The sequence below is a fragment of the Gobio gobio genome (genome assembly GCF_949357685.1).
Source record: "Gobio gobio genome assembly, chromosome: 6".
Classification (NCBI taxonomy): domain Eukaryota; kingdom Metazoa; phylum Chordata; class Actinopteri; order Cypriniformes; family Gobionidae; genus Gobio; species Gobio gobio.
Genome location: NC_137102.1, coordinates 21,230,078 through 21,247,619, shown reverse-complemented (window position 1 = coordinate 21,247,619; position 17,542 = coordinate 21,230,078). Strand labels below are relative to the sequence as shown.

The following is a 17,542-nucleotide window of genomic DNA, read 5'->3' as shown; positions in this document are numbered from 1 at the left end:
GAGCAGAATCCTTTGAATTAAGACAAGAAAGTCTTTGTTGTGTCCCAGCAGCATCAACCTACTCGATGCATGAACAGTGCAGTGACTTTGTGTTTACCAGAATACTAATTTTTGGCATGTTTGTGTTTCCTCGCAAATATAAAGTAGGCTATTTTTATATTAAATGTATCAAATGTATTTTTCAGATGTAGTAATTGCTAAATGAAGTAAATACAGAAGCATGCATGGCATCTTGTCCTGCTTGAATATTCGGAAATAGCTATGTTTAATCGGGATACATATTAAAAGCTCGCTTTCAGAAATAATGATGAATACGGGCATGTTACGTAGAATTTGAAGCCGCTCTTGTGATTCTGACGATGAAGTAAGACACTGTTATTTCACGTGAGCTGATGCATGCGGTAGTTTTTATCTCTGCTCTACTCTATAAACATAATGTCTAGAATCGTACTGGAGCATGACCTGTTCTCTGACATTGAGAGAATTTATCCATATCACGCCAGTGACGCATTGTACTACGGCGAAGACTTGGCTCATGAATATTAATTCGGTACGTCATTGGGCGCTTCAGTGAGGTTACTAAGCAACGTCACTTTACGGCATGTACATTCATGACTTGTTTTTTTATGTAGCAAAGAATACAGTATAATTATTTATACAAGAGTAAATTAAAATAATACATACGCCTTTTATCTTTTTGTTTAAACAAACGGACACGAAAAATATTTGGTTGCGTTGTCGCACGTAGTACGCATGCGCAGTGCGCACTACCAACGCTGTCAGCTGACTTCCTGGCGGAGGGAGGGATTGCTGCTAGTGTCCCGCTAATCCTTTAGATCCAAAAAAATTAGCTCGGTCGGAGAGGGAACGGTCCATTCCGCGCCTATTCGTGCGCACATTAAGTAGGTATGGTCATATTTTTAAACTGAAAATACCTAAGGACAGAAAGTGTTTGTATTTTAGCCCGGAAGAATGGTTTTCATCATCGAAATGATCCGCGAAATTTCGATACAGGTCTCGAGGGAAGGAATAGAGCAGTTCACGAGCTCACTTACTATTAATGACTCTTCGTGCATTTGAATAATTAATATTAGTTACAAGATGAAGGACGCGCGGTTGACGATTGGAAAACACGAACATTTAATGCAATATATCTTTCAGTTGGCAGACATCTTGTACTAATTATGCCGCGATTAAACCTCACAGGACGGACACTTCCTGTTCAGCGCCTGTACATTGAGTGCATACTAACATCATCTGCCGTTACAATGTTTGCAGAGCAAACTTATATTTACATAATCTCGCGTTTTTGTCGACATGACAACGTTTTCTGATTGAAAAACGGGTAATTTTGTCTGTCTAGCAATATATTTTTTTAGTATATTGTTATTATGTTCCTTTAACATAGGTGAGTTGAGTTCATTTATTTTATAGTCAGTAAGTATTTTATCTATTAAACTATATTATTTGGGTTGTCACAGAAGCACAAACTGTTGAGAGTAAACCATCCTGGCTGCTTTATCTAGTCTCACTTGTAGGGCCGAATGCCTTTCAAATCTTATCAAGGTCCTACAGAGCTCTTCTATCTATCAGCCAGTGAGCTTCATGTTCATTTTCATTGTCCTGTGAATTATAGGAGTTAGAGCCCACCATGGAATGTGAGGTCTGAGGGGCAGCCACCATGATTGGAGGACTGTTCATCTATAACCATAAAGGGGAGGTGCTGATCTCCCGGGTCTACCGCGATGATATAGGGTGAGTGAGCTCATCATGGGTGGAAAATGCTCTTGAAACTGCTTCTGATATCAAGGACTAGATCGAGTATGTTAGAGAAAATGTGAGTCGATCATTTTCTGGGTTTCTAAAAACCATATAGAAAACTCAACAGCCACTAAAAACTGCTCAGAACACATAGCAACGCAACTATCTACCTACATTTGCACTGGCAAACATCTACTCTATTTTTTTGTTTTCTGCAATTAGAATACTTTTTTTTGTTCTCAGTAAAAACACTGGTCTTGCGTGCTCAGCAAGGTTTAAACTCCATATCATTGGGGTTATCCTGTTAGGGAAGAGGAAAGATGACAGGATGTTAGAAAGCAGGAAACATTTCTCCATTCTATCATCTTGACAAACAAAATTTCATTTTTTGTAAGCATAAATGGGGAAGTGTTTTTTTTCTTCTCTCTCTCTCCATAGAACCCCAGTTCTCATAAAGATTTCATTGGTGTGTGTTTGCATTACTGTGTTGTCCATTTACACATACAGCCCATGTTTGTCTTTCTCCTTTTTCCTTGTCATTATTCCCCTCATGCTCTGTCCTTTGTACTGTTTTTCTCCATGTTCATTGTGGCTACTGTAGCACTAGGTAAGCGATCCTACTACAACCAATGACCAGGCATGTTTTTTTAGACCCCAACCAACCAATCACTCTGACGCATGTCACCAGTGACCCCCAATCTAGGGTTGGGCAATATAGCTAAAACATGCCTTCTAAGCCATTTAATGATACATCTTCTCAACCTTTTTGTATTTGCATATATGGTTATAGTTAGTTCTGTCTGTCTTTATAGTTATCTGTCTCTCTTTCTGTCTATCTATCTATCTGTCTGTCTATCTATCTATCTATCTGTCTGTCTGTCTGTCTGTCTGTCTGTCTGTCTGTCTGTCTGTCTGTCTGTCTGTCTGTCTGTCTGTCTGTCTGTCTGTCTGTCTGTCTGTCTGTCTGTCTATCTATCTATCTATCTATCTATCTATCTATCTATCTATCTATCTATCTATCTATCTATCTATCTATCTATCTATCTATCTATCTATCTATCTATCTATCTATCTATCTATCTATCTATCTAGTTGTCTGTCTGTCTATCTATCTATCTTTCTAGTTGTCTATCTATCTATCTATCTATCTATCTATCTATCTATCTATCTATCTATCTATCTATCTATCTATCTATCTATCTATCTATCTATCTATCTATCTATCTATCTATCTATCTATCTATCTATCTAGTTGTCTGTCTATCTATCTAGTTGTCTGTCTGTCTCTCTATCTTTCTAGTTGTCTGTCTGTCTCTCTATCTTTCTAGTTGTCTGTCTGTCTCTCTATCTTTCTAGTTGTCTGTCTGTCTCTCTATCTTTCTAGTTGTCTGTCTGTCTCTCTATCTTTCTAGTTGTCTGTCTGTCTCTCTATCTTTCTAGTTGTCTGTCTGTCTCTCTATCTTTCTAGTTGTCTGTCTGTCTGTCTATCTATCTTTCTAGTTGTCTGTCTGTCTGTCTATCTATCTTTCTAGTTGTCTGTCTGTCTGTCTATCTATCTATCTTTCTAGTTGTCTGTCTGTCTGTCTGTCTGTCTATCTTTCTAGTTGTCTGTCTGTCTGTCTGTCTATCTTTCTAGTTGTCTGTCTGTCTGTCTGTCTGTCTGTCTGTCTGTCTGTCTGTCTGTCTGTCTATCTATCTATCTTTCTAGTTGTCTGTCTGTCTGTCTGTCTATCTTTCTAGTTGTCTGTCTGTCTGTCTGTCTATCTTTCTAGTTGTCTGTCTGTCTGTCTGTCTGTCTGTCTATCTATCTTTCTAGTTGTCTGTCTGTCTGTCTATCTATCTATCTTTCTAGTTGTCTGTCTGTCTGTCTGTCTATCTTTCTAGTTGTCTGTCTGTCTGTCTGTCTATCTTTCTAGTTGTCTGTCTGTCTGTCTGTCTGTCTGTCTGTCTATCTATCTTTCTAGTTGTCTGTCTGTCTGTCTATCTATCTATCTTTCTAGTTGTCTGTCTGTCTGTCTGTCTATCTTTCTAGTTGTCTGTCTGTCTGTCTGTCTATCTTTCTAGTTGTCTGTCTGTCTGTCTGTCTGTCTATCTATCTTTCTAGTTGTCTGTCTGTCTGTCTGTCTATCTTTCTAGTTGTCTGTCAGTCTGTCTGTCTGTCTATCTATCTTTCTAGTTGTCTGTCTGTCTATCTATCTTTCTAGTTGTCTGTCTGTCTGTCTGTCTGTCTGTCTGTCTATCTATCTTTCTAGTTGTCTGTCTGTCTGTCTATCTATCTATCTTTCTAGTTGTCTGTCTATCTATCTATCTTTCTAGTTGTCTGTCTGTCTGTCTGTCTATCTTTCTAGTTGTCTGTCTGTCTGTCTGTCTGTCTGTCTATCTATCTTTCTAGTTGTCTGTCTGTCTATCTATCTTTCTAGTTGTCTGTCTGTCTGTCTGTCTGTCTATCTATCTTTCTAGTTGTCTGTCTGTCTGTCTGTCTGTCTGTCTATCTATCTATCTTTCTAGTTGTCTGTCTGTCTGTCTGTCTGTCTATCTATCTTTCTAGTTGTCTGTCTGTCTGTCTGTCTGTCTGTCTATCTATCTTTCTAGTTGTCTGTCTGTCTGTCTGTCTATCTATCTTTCTAGTTGTCTGTCTGTCTGTCTGTCTGTCTATCTATCTTTCTAGTTGTCTGTCTGTCTGTCTGTCTGTCTATCTATCTATCTTTCTAGTTGTCTGTCTGTCTGTCTGTCTGTCTGTCTATCTATCTTTCTAGTTGTCTGTCTGTCTGTCTGTCTGTCTATCTATCTTTCTAGTTGTCTGTCTGTCTGTCTGTCTATCTATCTTTCTAGTTGTCTGTCTGTCTGTCTGTCTGTCTATCTATCTTTCTAGTTGTCTGTCTGTCTGTCTGTCTGTCTATCTATCTTTCTAGTTGTCTGTCTGTCTGTCTGTCTGTCTATCTTTCTAGTTGTCTGTCTGTCTGTCTGTCTGTCTATCTATCTTTCTAGTTGTCTGTCTGTCTGTCTATCTATCTTTCTAGTTGTCTGTCTGTCTATCTATCTTTCTAGTTGTCTGTCTGTCTGTCTATCTATCTTTCTAGTTGTCTGTCTGTCTATCTGTCTATCTATCTTTCTAGTTGTATGTCTGTCTATCTATCTTTCTAGTTGTCTGTCTGTCTGTCTATCTATCTTTCTAGTTGTCTGTCTTTCTCTCTATCTTTCTAGTTGTCTGTCTGTCTGTCTGTCTTTCTATCTATCTTTCTAGTTGTTTGTCTGTCTATCTATCTTTCTAGTTAGTCTGTCTGTCTGTCTGTCTATCTTTTTAGTTGTCTGTCTGTCTATCTTTTTAGTTGTCTGTCTGTCTGTCTGTCTGTCTATCTTTCTAGTTGTCTGTCCGTCTATCTTTCTAGTTGTCTGTCTGTCTATCTTTCTAGTTGTCTGTCTGTCTATCTTTCTAGTTGTCTGTCTGTCTGTCTTTCTAGTTGTCTATCTATCTATCTATCTATCTATCTATCTATCTATCTATCTATCTATCTATCTATCTATCTATCTATCTATCTATCTATCTATCTATCTATCTATCTATCTATCTATCTATCTATCTATCTATCTATCTATCTATCTATCTATCTATCTATCTATCTATCTATCTTTCTAGTTGTCTGTCTGTCTGTCTGTCTGTCTGTCTATCTTTGTAGTTTTATATCTATCTCTGTCTGTCTAGTTATGTCTGTCTGTCTTTCTTTCTTGTTGTCTGTTAGGGTTGGGCGATGTCCCCTAAATTGGCAGTTGACGATGTTTACAGTAAAACATCGTGATGGTCGATGATATCGTCCTTTTTTTTGGGGGGGGGGGTCATTATGTAAATAGGTAGATAATATAACGTACTATATCTCTTTACATAAATACTATTTTCTACTTAAAACTATCATTTCGTTATTTTTACTAACCCAAATAATTAATCATCCGCTAGGTTGCACGTGAGGGGAAAAAAATAGGTTCCTTCCACTTAAGAGTTGAGCTCTTTTTTTAAAAAATATATCTCTTTACATAAATACTATTTTCTACTCTTAAAAAAAATAATTTCGTTATTTTACTAACCCAGTGTTTTGTATGTGAATGTTGTTGCACGTGAATATTACCACAGGAGTGAAGCACAAGCTTTGTTTAGCCTAGAAAGGAAATAATGGTCAGATAGCACTTTTTCATTCTGCTTTGCAATCTGGATCTGGTCACTCGATTTTCCGTGAATTTTAACAATAGGCCCAGTCCATTTTATCCCAATGGACATGGACATCTCGTTTCTTTTCCTAAATCTTCACTCACGTCGCCATTTTCGCAGGGGATTATAATAGTTTCTTCCTTTCGTTTGCTTATAATTAAGTCTATTAACTATTCACATCCTTTACTGTGGTAAAGTATAAAAAACACTGTAGGACGAATACCTTTTTACTTCAAATTGTATTTAACACAGTTTGTTCTTGTTATTAAACTTGGTTAGGCGCGTACAAGTTTGGTCTATTTGAATAGCGCATTTCACACACACGCCGCTGTGATTTTAGTTTCGTTTTCTCTGGCAGTGAATAATCAAACATTGCCTAAATGTCTTGCCCTTGTGGAAGATAAAATCCGCTCTTCAGAACTTTTACAACAAGTGTTGCCTTGCAACATCAGGAGAAAACTTGAAGATATTCGAGAAGGTGTCTATCCAGCTTGTGTCCCACATTCCTCTCAAAGCGCAGAGAGGTATATGACGCATCTTTGCAGGGAAATAGTATGAATAAAATATTTTTCTAACTAATATTTAATTTTCTTATATTCTTGAGGTAACGATTATTTACTGAAAATCGTTTAAATGTTTTATAGGCTGTGTTGTTTCACTTATGGAAGTGCCAAAATAAACATGCATGCATATGGATGTTTCAGCCTCAAATGATTTCAAAATGTAGGCTATATATATCTGGCATAGACTACAGTATTTAAAATAGCATATATGCATTAGTTACATTCTCAATTTAATTTACAGAGCAATTCCTGCTAAGTTTTTAGTTTAACTAATATAGAAGAGGATTAGTGTGTGTAGCACTCGCAACGGGGGCGTGGCATCACGATGGTCGCGCTCCATCGTGATGTCGGTCAGCCATCACGATGGACGATGATATCGTCCATCGGCACAACCCTATTGTCTGTCTATCTATCTTTCTAGTTATATATCTATCTCTCCGTCTGTCTGTCTAGTTATGTCTGTCTGTCTTTCTTTCTAGTTGTCTGTCTATCTATCTTTCTGTCTCTATCTATCTGTCTGTCTGTCTGCCTGTCTATCTATCTAGTTGTCTGTCTATCTTTCTAGTGTTCTGTCTATCTATCTTTCTATCTATCTGTCTGTCTGTCTGTCGTACTGTCTATCTATCTTTCTAGTTGTGTCTGTCTCTCTTTCTGTGTGTCTTTCTGTGTGTCTTTCTAGTTGTCTTTCTAGTTATCTGTCTCTCTTTCTGTCTGTCTTTCTAGTTGTCTATCTATTTATCTGTCTGGCTGTCTTTCTAGTTGTCTGTCTGTATGTCTGTCTTTCTAGTTGTCTGTCTTTCTATTTGTCTATCTATCTGACTGTCTGTCTGTCTTTTGTAGTTGTCTGTCTATCTATCTGTGTCTATAGATATTATAATTATATTAATGAAACTTAAAAAAAAAACAATATTGACAAGTTCTCAAGCAATATTCAAACAAGTTATGGCACTAATAGTGGGCATAAAAAGAAGAAAAGCTTGTAAAACTGTGTAATAATAACCTTTTGTTTGTTAATCATCTATAGCATAATAAGTGTTCATTGAGATCATATCATGTGTTGCCCAGCTCTACTTCAAGCATGTCACCTGACATACTTCGGTCAATCAAATATTGTGAGGATATGTAATTGCACCAGCAGCAGGTTTATCATGATGCCCTTTCCCTTTGATTGCACTCAGGCATGAGACGACACAATCTTGGTCATTTTTGGGTTTGTGTATGTTGGATATTTTGACCAATGATGCACCTTTCTGATGGAATTGTTTGTCTATACGTGAAACAACCCTTTTTTCATTAACTTTTTCATTCATTTTGGCCTTTATTTATTGAATCAGTTGCAGCAGCTGGAGTAAGAAAATCTGGCAAGATTAAAAAAAAACAAAAAGAAATCAAATCGCAAAGAAAAAGAGGAAATTCTTTGTATAGTTCTCTTCTGAAGTAGTTTTTGTTTGTTTTAGATAGGCAAGAGCTCTTTTGTCTGAGACCTTGTAACTTATCTTGAGGTTCATGAAGGTTTGGGTCAGCAGGGAACATCCAGTCAAGTCTTTAATGCCTTGTTCGCAGACAAAAGGAGTGCTTGTCTTAAGGTGTTTACTGGCAGATGGTGACCATGTGCTCACTCTTCCTGCCCAACTCCATCTCTACCGTGACCTCACGTTCTTATCCTCCTCCACAGGCGCAACGCTGTGGATGCGTTCCGCGTGAATGTGATCCACGCCCGTCAGCAGGTGCGCTCGCCTGTCACCAACATCGCCCGCACCAGCTTTTTCCACGTCAAGCGCTCCAACATCTGGCTGGCTGCTGTCACCAAGCAGAATGTCAACGCTGCAATGGTGTTCGAGTTCCTCTACAAGATGTGTGACGTCATGACGGCCTACTTTGGGAAGATCAGTGAGGAGAATATCAAGAACAACTTTGTGCTGATCTACGAGTTGCTGGATGGTAAGGCTGGTTCAGAAACATGGGAGTCATATCCTGACACTGTTCTCGCAGTTATATCTGATCCTCCATGTGCCTGTGTTAACCGCATTACCTCAACCCAAACTCGCCCTCCTCTAAATGGCATGCTTTCCTGGCAGTCATCCACTGTTGGCGGTAAGGTGCATCTTAAACCATGAGCTGTCCAGAAAACCTTGTTCTCCAGCTGAAAAAATAAAAGGTTACCTAAATGAAACAAAAGGAGACAGTCTATTTGAAAGCTTTTTTTGAGGCGTTGAGTGTCTCATTCTAGAGTAATGATTCATTTATGTCTTTGTATGTGTGTTTGCAGAGATCCTGGACTTTGGATACCCACAAAACTCAGAGACCGGAGCACTGAAGACTTTTATCACCCAGCAGGGCATCAAAGGCCAGGCAAGAAGAGGCCCCTTTTTTACTATTACTTTTATATTTTTGATGTTCATGTGAATTACATGAATATTCAACATAATTGAATACTGCTACTATAGGACTTGTGTGGCATGATTTTTCAAGGAGAATAAGAAAAACTAAAAAATTCTTAAGATATTGTACTATTGTAGTATTATTTGAGCAGCAGCAGAGTGTGCCAAAAGAGAGCACTTCTATAATTTCTATTTTTAAAACACCAATGTGACATCATAATTGAGATTGGGAACCTCCCTTTGTGGACGTCCTCAAAGTCAAGCCAGTAGTTCAGATTTCTGCTTGCCTTTTCAACATTTTTACTGTCCCCAGCATGTACATGAAACATAATTACCTTTTTAACGTAAAAGTGGGCATTTGTAAATTCAAAGTGGAAATGAAGCAGTCAGTCAAGTTAACATTATTTAGTAAATGGATTTCCAAATGACTATAAAAAAATGTTTTATCTCTTTTGTAGCAAGGGCGGCGCCATCTTGCAGTACTACAAGTTGTAGTAACTTGTACACTTCCAGTATCATTCGCTTCAATATTTTTAGCTGTACAAAACAGCTTATGCCATATTATTTTAATGTATTGTTGTAATTATAAACACACTGGTTTGAAGCGATAATAATTTGACCATTTACTGCGCTTTATTTTTGTAGTTTTGTAGTATTTACCTATAGCAGCTAATGAACATGGAAAAAAAAAATCTTACTTCCATGTTGCAAAACTTGCTCAGTTTAGCAAGTGAAAGTTCCATCAACTGTCCTGAAATGCTCTGGTCCCAGGCCAGTGTGCCATTTTTTTTCTTAGCCCTGTCCATATTTGTAGATTCTAATAGAAACCGTTTCTCTTTTTTTTTTCTTGCTTTTCTGGACGTGTCTGACTGCAGCATCAGGTAGGTGTAATTTTATTTGAAGTTTTTCTCAGATCACATTACAATACTTGTGGCCCCCAAACGTATTCAAACCACAATTTAAAATAGTCTGTGACCTTCCTAAATTGTCTTTGGTGGTCCATTATTGTCCTCAGACTAAGGAGGAGCAGTCTCAGATCACCAGCCAGGTCACTGGTCAAATCGGTTGGCGTCGTGAAGGCATCAAGTACCGTCGCAACGAGCTCTTCCTGGATGTGCTGGAGAGTGTCAACCTGCTCATGTCTCCACAGGGTAAGACAGCATTAAATGAGGTCTCATGACTGTGCTTCAGTTATTAGGTGTGTCCACCAAAGCGTTTTTTTCCCCCAGAGGTTAGCATATTTTTCCTTTTTTTTTTTTTTTTTTTTTTTTGGGAGCGTGTTTTTTAAAACGGCAGCAGTGTGATGAGGTGCTGAGCATCTATTTCTTGGTGAGCACTCTTGTTTTACCCAGCCATCCAATCACAGCGGAGGAGGGGCGGGACAAATACCACACCTACCAACCGCCACATTCTGCTTGTACAACGGCAACAGACGACAACAACAGCATAACAGGACAAAATAATTGAACACAAGAGCCAAAGCAAATACTTTACATTGTATCAACATTTTAAATAGAAACAATACAGAAACAAACTATCTGTGAGATACTAGTGTCACTTCCACGGATGTTCCGTTTCATAGCAAGCAAAGTGTCTCAACTAAAAAAATGCTGTGCTGACGAAGCACCCACAGCTAGGCAGTTTTAGCAGAGCGCTTACCATTTTCAGCTGGCTAAAAACGCTTAGGCCGCGTGTCCACCAAAGCGTTTTAATCCAGCTGAAAATGTCTCGCTGTGGGCACTTGAGAGCGTTTTGGCAGCGTAGCGTTTTTTTTCAGTTGAGATTCTTTGCTTGTTATGATACGGAATATCTGCGGAAGTCTAACTAGTATCTAATTTCACAGATAGTTTGTTTCTGTATTGATTCTAATAAAAAATGCCGATACAATGTAAAGTATTTACTCTGGTTCTTGTTTTAAATTATTTTGTCCCGTTATTATGCTGCTCATTTTCATCAGTTGACGTTGTACAAGCAGAATGTTGCGGTTGGTCGGTGTTGTATTTGTCCCGCCCCCCCTCCACTGTGATTGGATGGCTGGGTGAAAAGTGACTCTGAGCGCTGCGTTTTACTTGAAGTTAAACATTCTTCAACTCTCGGTGACCAGTAAAAAACACTGAGCGCTTGAGCGTGAAATACTCGCTCAGCGCCTCGTTACACTTATGATGTTCTGAAAACGCGCCACTCCCATTTAAAACAATTGGATACGCCAGCCAGCAGCGTGAAAAAACGCTTTGGTGGACACACGGCCTTAGTGTCAAACCATTGACATGCTACTGTGTGTCTTCCTGGCAGGTCAAGTCCTTAGCGCTCACGTCTCCGGTCGTGTGGTGATGAAGAGCTACCTGAGTGGAATGCCTGAATGCAAGTTTGGCATGAATGACAAAATCGTCATTGACAAACAGGGGAAAGGAGGAACTACTGATGATCCTGGGAAAAGGTTTCAAAGTGCTTCATGTTCATGCAGTTGTTTCGCTTGTCTGTCTCCTCTCTTTGTTTGCTTTGAAAATTGTGTTTGTCTTTTTGTCTGGATTTTGTTTCTCAATCCAGAATTTTTAAAACATGTTTCTTGATTGTAAAGTGTGTGGTTTATTTTGATTTTTGAAGCTGTCTGTTTTTGTTGCGTCTCTCTTTCTCTGTGCTCCCAAAGTGAGTTAGGGGGAAGGTATTGTATCTTTTTATTTCTGTGTTCAGTTTTATGTTAGTTGTGCTGTTAATCTACAGAACATATGAGTGCCTCATTACCATTTTTATTTTTTTTATTTGGATTTTAGCATAATATATTGCCTTTTTTTATTATCGTTTGTCTAATTTGGACAATATTGTTAAATTCAGAGCTATTATTATTATTATTATTTTCATTTTTTTCAATTCTATCTCACTACTCTTTTTCAGTGCCAGGTTACAGAAGAATTGAACGATTTTATTCAAAACAAAAAATTTTCAAACCGACAAAGCAAAATATACTAACATTTACAAATGTCTCTTATGCTCACCAAGGATGCATTATTTTGAGCACAAATTAATTTGATCAAAAAACGAATATTGTGACCTACTAAAATGACTGTTTTCTGTTGTAACATATTTTAAGTGTAATTCATTCCTGTGAGGTCAGCTGAATTTTCAGCATCATTACTCCAGTCTTCAGTGTCACATGATCCTTCAGAAAACAATTCTAATATGATGATTTAATGCTAAAGAAACATTTATCAGTGTTGTTAACTGCCGGTTTTTTTTCTTATCAGGATGAACAAAGTTTAAAATTATAATGTTACTCTTTTTGTAACATTTTAAATGTCTTTACTGTCACCTCGGAATAACTTAATGCATCCTTGCTGAATTTAAAATCTTACTGACCCCTAGTTTTTGCCCAGTAGGTTAGGTTAAATATTGGTAGATAATATGGTATTGGTTAATAGCCATAGTTAAAATTATGAATAAAACTTTCAGTGCATCCCTAGTTTTTAGAAGGACATTTTAGCAGCTAGTGATTTTGATTTAATTTTGATTATATTTTGTCAATTTCATTGTATGTACAGTTTATTCTAGTGCAGGTGTGTCTAAACTAACTCCTAGAGGGCCTGGACTGTCCTGTTCCGCTCCAACCCCAATTAAACACACCTGAGCCAGCTAATCAAGGGCTGTGTCTGAAATCGCCCCCTATACCCTTAAATAGGACGCTATTTGAGGGGACAGACATTTGTAGTGGTGCCGAAACCATTGTGGACGTTATTGAGTGCACTCATTCAATCACTCAATGCACCACAATAATGAATGTACATCCGATGTACACTCAACGGCTAAATAATACCCATAATGCACTGAGAGTCGCATGCCGAATGAATTCCCGCGTCTCGCCTGAAGATGGCACCCGCATCTGAATCATGCATCTATTAATTTTCCAAACCACGGGTCCAATGTGGGTACAGCGTAATATCATGCAGGTATAAATTCCTTTTTAATTGATTATTAAATAGTTTAATTAAGGTTTATACATGCTGGTTTCCATGACGGAGTTCAAGATAAATCTTTTTATTACGACTGGAGCTTTCAGTTTGCTAAGTTTCAAATGATTATTAAACAGCAGGCACAAACTATGCTAAAGCGGCAGCCCTTCTGGCTCACTCAGTGGCTGAATTCACTCACTCGTTTTCATTTTCATAGTGAATTAGGGTATAGGGGGTGTTTTCGAACACAGCCACGGTCTTCCTAGGCATACTAGAAACTTCCAGGCAGATGTGTTGAGAGCTAAATTCTTCAGGACAGTGGCCCTCCAGCAGCTGGTTTGGACACCCCTGCTCTAGTATTTGCTCTTTTTGCCAAATATCTTAATGTTGTTTTATATCAAACTCTCACCGTCTTGGTTTCTCCACCAGTGGGAAGCAGTCCATAGCCATCGATGACTGCACTTTCCATCAGTGTGTACGTCTCAGCAAGTTCGACTCTGAGCGCAGCATCAGCTTCATCCCTCCTGACGGGGAATATGAGCTCATGAGGTTAGTTCAGCTTCAGTCTGTCTTCACACTGCACAATCTGATTCTGTCTTAACACATCCTCGTTCTGTGTGTGCAGGTATCGCACCACTAAGGACATAATTCTGCCCTTCCGGGTCATTCCACTGGTCCGAGAGGTTGGACGCACAAAGCTGGAGGTCAAAGTTGTCATCAAATCTAATTTCAAGCCCTCACTCCTGGCACAGAAGATAGAGGTGGGTTAAAAGAGACTTAACATTACGTTTCCACAGGCCTGAGACAGAACATTTTAGTTGATTTGTTAAAGAGTTTGTCAAATGATGTGTATGGTGAATGTTTTGAACAGGTGCGTATTCCAACACCTCTGAACACTAGTGGAGTGCAGGTGATCTGTATGAAAGGAAAAGCCAAATACAAGGCCAGTGAGAACGCCATTGTGTGGAAGTGAGTGTCACCGTCTTCACATTTCTCTGTATTTGGTGCTTGTGTGTATGTACTCATGTCATCCTGTCCATCTCTCTGCTCAGGATCAAACGCATGGCAGGAATGAAGGAGTCTCAGATCAGTGCTGAGATTGAGCTGCTGCCCACTAATGATAAGAAGAAGTGGGCCCGTCCACCCATTTCCATGAACTTTGAGGTTAGTGTTGAATGGTAAAAGTAAAGTTTAAATCGTTTTTTCTTTTTTTCTTTCTTTCAAAGAGTCAGTGAAAGGAGGTTCTTAAATTTCAGAATATATTTTTATTTTATGTTAATTTTATATGAGGTCCGTTGTGCTTTTATTTTATTTATTAAATAGCAGTTTAAAATGTAGACATTTGGATACAGTTTAAAATCAAATTGCATGACTTAATTTATCAATAAATATAGACGTTTAAAAAGTTGTCAACTAAAACAAAATCTATTTACTAACTTGTATGTCTCATAATTAAAAAAAAGTAACAGGGTTGAATGAAATTCACAATTGATTTTTGAATACCTTGAATAAGGTTTGCGGTGCTTTAACTAGTATAACTAAAATTTGGACAGTTTAAAACCTTTTATTTGTGTGATTTAATTTAGTAATAAATATAAACTTTGATTTAAAAAAATGATCAACTAAAACCATCTATTTATTAGCTTATATTTCTCATATATGAAATAAAATATTAGCATTATTACTTCATCTTTTTTTTTTTATCAATATGCTGAGTAACCAGGTTGAATAAATTGACATTTTAATATTTTTGAGGTTTTATTGTTAACTTAACTTTTAACTAAAATTTGGATGTAGTTTGGATAGTTTAAAATCTTGATTTGCACTATAATTTAGCTATAAATATAAAGATTGATTTAAAAAAATATCTTTTTACCTTCTTATTTCTAATAAATAAAACAAAACAGGGTAACACTTTACAATAAAGTCCCTTTAGTTCACATTTAATTACTGCATTAACTAACATCAATCAATACATTTACAGTATTTATGAATTTTTGGTAATAAAAATATAACAGTTCATTGTTATTTCATGTTAGCACTGGTCAATTAAATAATATGAACATGAACTAAATAAAAGTGCTTTTAATTGTTAGTTCATGTTAACTAGCGTACACGGCCATAGCCAGCTATGAGGTCACCGAGGTCTGGACCTCTGTAATTTTTTTTAATATTCAAAAATAAAATTTCAAGCACTCTAAATGACTAATAAGCCGTGTGAACCACTTCCTATAGGCTCATATGAGTGTTTGCGATTCATGTCGCTGCGAGAAGAGTGAACGGGACTCGAGAGCTTTTCGTAAGTGAGTGTGCGGATGCCGCCTCTGTGTTGCCAGATCCAGTTATTAAAAGCTTGTTTTCCCAGTAGGCTACGTGACACTTAAGGAATACATTTAATAAAGTGGTTAGTTGCATGTTAGGGTTAGTGATATATTTATTTTATTTCCAAAACACAAGCTTTTTAAAACTTATTTCGGATTATATTGTTTGTTAGTGTTTTTTTTTTTTTTTTGCTTGTCTTTCGTAGTAATATCTGGTAGTAAACACTGTGCCACCGGCATTGATTAAAAAAAATCTCATAGACAAACTGTAATTGCTGGCAGGAAGATACCACATTCGGTAAGACAAACGCAATGATCATTATTATTATCTGTAAGAAATGTATCAACACAATCAAAACCTGTAGCATAATACAGATCTGTATAACAAGTAGGTTACAGAATTTCCTTGTCCTCTCAGACAGATATTGTGCTCGTTGCGCGCACTCTTCAATTGCACGCGCAAACGGGGTGGATCTCACTTAATTATAAATAAAGCGCAAAATAAACTATGAGCATGCAACAATGCATGTTAATTAGCAAGTCATGAAATGACCAAAAAGTGCCAGTAAATTAAACTTCGTATGTGAGCTACGAATGATTTGCATGCAGGTTTATGATGTTGTTCATTCATCCTCAGCTCAGGATCATTTCATTAACAGTTATGTTAATATTGTGTATATACCATGGTAACTGTTGTTTCCGTAACCCCAGAATGCCATTTTATTTTTTACTTTGGTGTCTCTCATACCAACTTACAACTAACATTATTCTATTAACAAAATCTCGTTTGGGACTGCTACCTTATACCGTTTATTCATCATCAGTATGTCATATTCTTTCATCTTTTTGTGTAGGCTATCTTACAGTTTTTATTTTCAATTGCTAACAAGCATTGTTCAATACTGAAACCACATTTTCAAAACTCTTCATACAGTCTGCATTACCATGATTAATTTTGGCCAAACAGTTAATCTAACCCCCAAAACTCACTCAGACCAATAAAAAACTTCATACATGTCTCAAAATAAGCTCGTTCCACCAATCACTGGCAACAAATTCTCATTCAGAGAACATGCATGTCGCTCATAACACACTGACCTAAAACACACTAGCAACAGGGAGCTAGATTTTCTATATTTCAAAATTATTTCTGCATAAATGCTTGAAATTTGCCATCATTCTGATTTGAATGTGCTTTTATCAGTTTTGAAAGCAGTGTGTTAGCATATGAAAAATATCCTGCAAATATATAGTTTTTTGCAGTTTGTGGAGTATGAATGACATAAGTGTTTGCGGATTTTGAAAAATGTGGTGATTGAATGCGTCTGAAAGCAATGAAAAAATATTTACGGTTTGGTCCGTAGACACTTGTGTGTCGCTGAATGTGTGAAAAGTTTTGAAAATGTGGTTTCAGTATTGAACAAGGCATGTTAGCAATTGAAAAAAACTGTAAAGAGATAGTCCCACCTGAAGATGCACAATTATTATAGCACAATTCTTAACACCCCACCCCGGACCTCACGCATTTTCAAACTCTGGTTACGGCCTTGCTAGCGTAGTTAACTAATGGAACCTTATTGTTAAGTGTTACCTAAAATATTAAATTGGTCTTTTTATTAAGTAATAATGATTATGAATAAATTGATAATAACCGTTGAATAAATTGATATTTGAATATCAGTCCCCTTTTTTGGGGAGGTAAGTACAAACATATTTCATAATTCATATTTTCATGCATTTCTATTCTTACATTTTATGCAAGGTAATAGTTTATCTGACATATCCAGTTGTCAACAACTTGTACCCTCTTCGTGGCACACATTTCTATTGCATTTCATCTGTTATTTTCCTTTTTGTCTCAGGTTCCGTTTGCACCCTCGGGGTTGAAGGTGCGTTACCTGAAGGTGTTCGAATCGAAACTGAACTACAGTGACCACGACGTGATTAAATGGGTGCGATACATCGGACGCAGCGGAATCTACGAGACGCGCTGCTAATGAGCTGCTGAGCAGAGGGACCAGCTTTTACTGTCCTATAAATATACTATGTTTCCCTCCCCTCTCCTCAAGATTTGTGGATGAATTAAAAAGGCTAAATTACAAAAATATGCAAAATGTGAAACGTAGTAACCTGTATGTGTTTGTATGAGTGCTGTAATGAACAGTTCCAATGGAGAGCAGTGAGTGGTCTACTTTAAAGCCTGTGCAGTTAATGTCTGTCTTTCAAAACCCAGCTTCCTGATTCGCTGTAGTCGGTCTTACGGGGACCCCTGTCCATTTTGTCGTTGGTTATTCTCCCATTGGTCATACTCTCAATATCGTATCAATATCTCTCTGTGACTGTTTAGTTCGGTATAAATATATAATGGGGA

The 17,542-nt window shown here is 37.5% G+C and overlaps 1 protein-coding gene across 1 annotated transcript; it reads left to right on the top strand.

The window, feature by feature from the left end:
• Positions 1 to 775: 775 nt before the first annotated feature.
• On the top strand, positions 776 to 17,539 carry ap2m1a (adaptor related protein complex 2 subunit mu 1a). Its single transcript, XM_079819136.1, has 11 exons — positions 776 to 906; positions 1,637 to 1,755; positions 8,201 to 8,466; positions 8,795 to 8,887; positions 9,875 to 10,057; positions 11,199 to 11,343; positions 13,280 to 13,399; positions 13,476 to 13,611; positions 13,722 to 13,819; positions 13,903 to 14,014; positions 17,034 to 17,539. The coding sequence occupies exons 2-11, from the start codon at positions 1,682 to 1,684 to the stop codon at positions 17,166 to 17,168; spliced, it is 1,362 nt and encodes a 453-aa protein (XP_079675262.1). The 5' UTR covers positions 776 to 906; positions 1,637 to 1,681; the 3' UTR covers positions 17,169 to 17,539.
• Positions 17,540 to 17,542: the final 3 nt, after the last annotated feature.